This window comes from Myotis brandtii, unplaced genomic scaffold (genome assembly GCF_000412655.1).
Source record: "Myotis brandtii unplaced genomic scaffold, ASM41265v1 scaffold317, whole genome shotgun sequence".
Taxonomy (NCBI): domain Eukaryota; kingdom Metazoa; phylum Chordata; class Mammalia; order Chiroptera; family Vespertilionidae; genus Myotis; species Myotis brandtii.
Window position 1 is genome coordinate 1,700,615 of NW_005362155.1, and position 5,349 is coordinate 1,705,963.

At 44.8% G+C, this 5,349-nt stretch overlaps 1 protein-coding gene across 1 annotated transcript in view; it reads left to right on the forward strand.

Annotated features, from left to right (window-relative positions):
- The window catches only part of RAB11FIP3 (RAB11 family interacting protein 3 (class II)), a 99,348-nt gene that overhangs the window by 1,098 nt on the left and 92,901 nt on the right, over positions 1 to 5,349 (forward strand). Inside the window, exon 3 of the mRNA XM_005870416.1 lies at positions 3 to 420. Coding sequence (XP_005870478.1) covers positions 3 to 420 — 418 coding nt within the window. The remainder of the gene's footprint in view (positions 1 to 2; positions 421 to 5,349) is intronic.

Below are 5,349 nucleotides of genomic sequence, written 5' to 3' on the forward strand. Positions count from 1 at the left end.
AGGCCCCCCACCGACCCCGATCCCGGCCCCGACCCCGAACCCGACCGGCAGCTGACAGAACTCGGCCCGCTTTTTTTCTGGACTGAAGAGTCAGAGGACTATGGCTCCCAAAGTTGTCCGGAGAGCGCGTCTCTCCGCGCGCAGGATTTGAGCGACAGCCACCACCGGAGGGGCGAGGTCGACTTCTTCCCTTCTTTGCCCTCGGCCTCGGTGGGCGAGTTGACGCTGGAGGTGGGTCCCGTGGACACGCACCTGCCCTCGGACTTAAGCCGGACCCGCTCCCTCACGAGCGAGCCTGCGGGGTGTGCGGAGGACGGCCCCCGCCTGCGAACCGTGTTCGATGCTCTGGACGGGGATGGGGACGGCTTCGTCCGCATGGAGGACTTCGTCCAGTTCGCCACGGTCTACGGGGCTGAGCAGGTAACTCGGCGAGCGCGTCCGGGCCCCAGCGTGGGAGCCTGGCCCTGGGCGCCTCCTCGGGGCCGACACGGTCCTCGGTGGTCGGGAAATGCAGGGTTGGGACCAATGGTCCCGCACGTTCTTTTTATTCGCTTCTGCCCTTACTTTTGGTTGAATTTTATTAAAGCTGCTTTTCCTCCTTTGAAGAGGTTCTATTCCAGGGAGTCAGATTCTTTCGCTGCGCCCCCCTTCTACCCACCACCGTACCCCCGCCCCCTCTCCCGCGCCACACGAGCTGGGTCTTTCCTCAACCGAGGGGAGTTAGGTCCTGGCATGAGGACAGGCCCAGCTGCCTGATGGAAGTGCTCCCTGAATGAAGAGGTGCCTGGCGGTTCCTCCCACCGAGGGCCCAGGTCTGGCTTGGCTGAAGTAAGTCATTCCTTCAGATGTCAAAGGCCAGGCTGCGCTTGGCTACTTACGATCATGCGAATAGACACCGTTTTGGCATCATGTTCTAGGTAGACTCATCTTTTATTGTTTGGGAGACAGTGCACACTTTTTTTTTTTTTAATGTATTGGTTTTAGAGAAGAGGAGAGAGAGAGGAAAACATCCACTTATTGTTTTCCCACTTATTTATGCATTCATTGGTTGGTTGATGCTTGTATGTGCCCAGACCTGGGATGGAAGTCATAACTTTGGTGTATTGGGAGGATGCTCTAACCAACTGAACTATCCCTCCAGGGCTGGTGAATACAAACTTGAGCAGCACTCCATCAGGGCCACCTCCACTTTTGCAGGAGATGTGAGGTGTGTAGACAGGCAGCAGTGGGAATGCACAGTGCAGGGTGGCACAGGTACCAACCACCCAGTCTCTAAGGGCTGAGCTGCTCTGGGAAAGCAGCCCTTCCCCTCTGTCTCAGCACTCATGGAAGTTCCAGGTGACTATAGCACGGCTGTGTGTGTTCTGGTAATAACTGGGTAGACAACAAATAGGTTACCCGTGTGCACTTTTAAATATTTCATGTAGTAGTAAGAAATCCCTAAAATGCTGATCTTCTAGTTTTTGAATCTTATTGACTTCTCAACACATGCAGACATTTGTTAAGTGGGTGTTCAAGTGCATATGCATGGTGAAGCCAAGAGATCTTTAAGAAAAGAGGTAAAATTGACATCCTAATATTTTAGGGTGTCAGACACAGCATTAAGAACCTTTATGGCCCTGGCCGGGTAGCTCCGTTGGTTGGAGCATGGACCCCGTACGCCAAGGTTGTGGGGTTTGATTTGGTCAGGGCACAACCAAGGAATCCATGAGTAAGTGGAACTGCAGGTCAATGTTTCCCCTCCCTCCCTCCCTTCGTCTCTTTCTTTAAAAGTCAATACATAAATAAAATTTTAAAAATAAAGAAATTTTTAAAAAGGAACCTTGATAAGAGGTCCATGCTCCCTCCCATTTGTCCCTTGAGCCCAGGAAGATGTGCATGCTTCTGTGGGCATCAGTGTACTGCTTTTGTTTAGCTCTTAGTTGGAAGACATTGCTCAGATGCGTCTCCTATGTCCTAGTCCAGTGGTCGGCAAACTCATTAGTCAACAGAGCCAAATATCAACAGTACAACGATTGAAATTTCTTTTGAGAGCCAAATTTTTTAAACTTAAACTATATAGGTAGGTACATTGTTATTAACTTAATAAGGGTACTCCTAAGGCTTAGGAAGAGCCACCCTCAAGGGGCCAAAGAGCCGCATGTGGATCGCGAGCCGCAGTTTGCCGACCACGGTCCTAGTCTAATGGGCAGAGAGATATATGGTATAATTTACTGTATGGTTAGCAGGGATTGTGATTGCTGGTCCAAGTTCTTTTGATACTTTTCCTTCTTGCCCCTGGGTCAGAAAGCACCTTGGGCATCCTTGGTTCTGTTTTGCTAGTGTGATGTGTCTTCTCTCCAAGCACACCCTTTCTCATTACACCAAAGATGTTTAAAAAATACCACATTTGTTCTTTTTCTTTTTCTTTTCACCATAACCTGACTTTGATAAAGTACTTTACAGCTTATATCAGGCTCATTTATGTCTTCACTAGATCATCACCACCTTTCTCTGAAGTAGTAATAGGCTTCATTTCACTTTGCAGGTAAGAAACAGAAGCCCAGAAAGTTTAAATAATTCCCAACACCCCACAAATGAAATTGTCAGTGCTAGAGCAAGGACTAGAACTAGGTCTTTTGACCTATAATCTTTAGATGGCTCTAGCACTGTGGGGATAGACGAGTATAAGGATGCCTGTGGCATCGCCCCTTCTGTCTGCTCTCCCAGACTGCTCAGAAAGAAGCAACTTCTTAGATTTGGTGTCTCAAAATATTCCCATGAAGTTTCATCTTACTGACTTCCATAAAACCCTTTTCATTTGAGAAACACCTTTTGTTGTGTTGTGACTGTCCTTATTGAACACAGTGGGGAAAACTTTGAGTTGTTATTTGGGGGCTGAACTTTCTTGTAATTTCAAAGTAGAAATGAATCAGAATTCTTTGCTCTGATAGGTCCTGGTGGAATTTTAAATTTGGTGGTAAGGCTTGGGTTTAGTGGGGATAGACGAGTATAAGGAGGCCTGTGGCATCACCCCTTCTGTCTGCTCTCCCAGACTGCTCAGAAAGAAGCAGTGTTAGACTTGATCTAAGTACCTGGACTTGAATGAGCTCCCTGGGATGGTGGAGGAGAGCTCCTGTTTTGGAGCAGGTAATTCACAGCGTAATGAAAGGTTGACTTTTGTGTGTGTATAGGTTTTGCTATCCTTTATTATGATTTAGGCTTGCTTTTCCCAAGTCCATTATCAGAGTACATTATAGAGGAGCAAAAAGAAGAAATAGTCTCTGATAGTGACGGAGTTTAGAGAAAAGAGAAGAATTCTACCTCATGATGAATATTTTTAAACTTTTAAGTGAAAAGTCTTGAACATATACAAAAGTAGAGAGAGAAGAAGGCTAGTCTAATGACCCCCCCCCCCCCCAATCTCCCTGCTCCTTATCCATTGCTCAGTTTCACCAGTCTTGGTTCATCTGTAAACTCTCCACCCCTGAATTATTATTTAAAAAAATATTTTAATATGTCTTTATTGATTTCAGAGAGAGGAAGGGAGAGGGAGAGAGAGATAGAAACATCAGTGATGAGAGAGAGTTATCAATCGGCCACCTCCTGCATGCCCCACACTGAGGATCGAGCCTGCAACCTGGTCATGTGCCCCGGCCAGGAATCAAACTGTGACCTCCTGGTTCATAGGCCAACGCTCAATTGGCTGGGCACCCCTGGATTATTATTTTTGATGCACATATGTGACATATTATTTCATCCATAAATATTTCAGTATATATCTCTAAAAGATAAGAATTCATTTTAAAACATTTCATGATTTTTTTTAAAACCCTAGAAACTATTTAGATAAACTGGATAACAGCAATAAAACCATAAATTTTTGTACTTTCCACCTTGAGATTTCAAAATATTGAGTGCACGAAACTCTTAGGCTGGTCACATTACTGTCCTCGATGATAACAAATAGATTATCTTGATTATTTCAAAATTTTCAAAGGTAGCATGTTCAGTATCTTTCATGTAATCTGTTTATGAAAAAACATTTTAAATTATTTAAGTGCTGTAGCTGAAATTTTAATATAAGCAGCTAGCTCCCATTTATAATACAGATGGCTTTTGTGTCCCTCTTCAGCAATGTCATGGTGTGTTGGGATCTCATTACCTCATCTGGTGATAGATCAGGTGTGGTGTAATATAACAGTGTTAGCAGGAATCAGCAGAGGAAAGGAGAAAGAAGACTACAGTAGAGCTTTCTCGGTGAAACAGGACTCAGTGCACCCAGGCACTAGTTGTGAACTTGGAATAGGTTTTCTTAAAAATATGTTTTTATTGGTTTCAGAGAGGAAGGGAGAGGGAGAGAGAGAAACATCAACGATGAGAGGGAATCATCGATCAGCTGCCTCCTGCACGCCCCACACTGGAGATCAAGCCCACAACTAGGGCATATGCCCTTGAGTGGAATCGACCCCGGGACCCTTCAGTCTGTAGGCCGATGCTCTATTCACTGAGCCAAACCGGCTAGGGCTGGAATAGGGTTTTGTTTTTTTTTAACAAGCTTGATCACTTCTCATCAACACAATCCCTTCATACTGAGAGGACTGATGCTTTTATAGTCACCACTAACTCATTGTAAAGCAGAAATTATAGAATAAATTCTAAGAGCATTGTGGAAATGATTGATTTATTTTGGTTTTATTTTTCAAAGGAATTAATTGTAAAGATTATCTTCACATTGTATTATTACCCTAACTTAAGCATTTACATTTTGATAGTCACTGATCCTTTCCAGAGAACCCTACACATTGAAGCACAGAATGAATGCCCTTCAGTAACCTTGTAGGCATTGTCCTTACTTGCAAAGTAGGCTGCTGAGGGAAGTGTTGATACTCAGGTCTCCTGCTTTTCATTCCTGTACCTCTGCTGGTAGGAGTTGGAAGTCTCTAGGGACATTTGGCTGCACCTTTTGTTTCTTTTGGCTGCACCTTTTAGTTGCTTCAGTTTCCTTTCCAGTTTCTACCCTAGCCTTGAATTTAAGTGTGTGTGAGCATGTCTATGTGCGTGAGAGAGAATGAGTGCTTGTGTGAGCAGATCATATGGAAGCTAGTGTGTGTGAGAGAATGAACCTAGTATGTGAGAGCAGGTGCATGTGGGAGCTTCTGTTTTGTGTGTGTGTCTGTGTGTGTGTGTATGTGTATCTATCTCTTGGTCTGTATGTCAGATGAATTGGTAAAAGACAGAAATGGTTTTTAAAAAATATATATTTTTATTGATTTCAGAGAGGAAGGGAGAGGGAGAGAGAGATTAGAAACATCAATGGCCCTAACCGGTTTGGCTCAGTGGATAGAGCGTCCGCCTGCAGACTCAAGG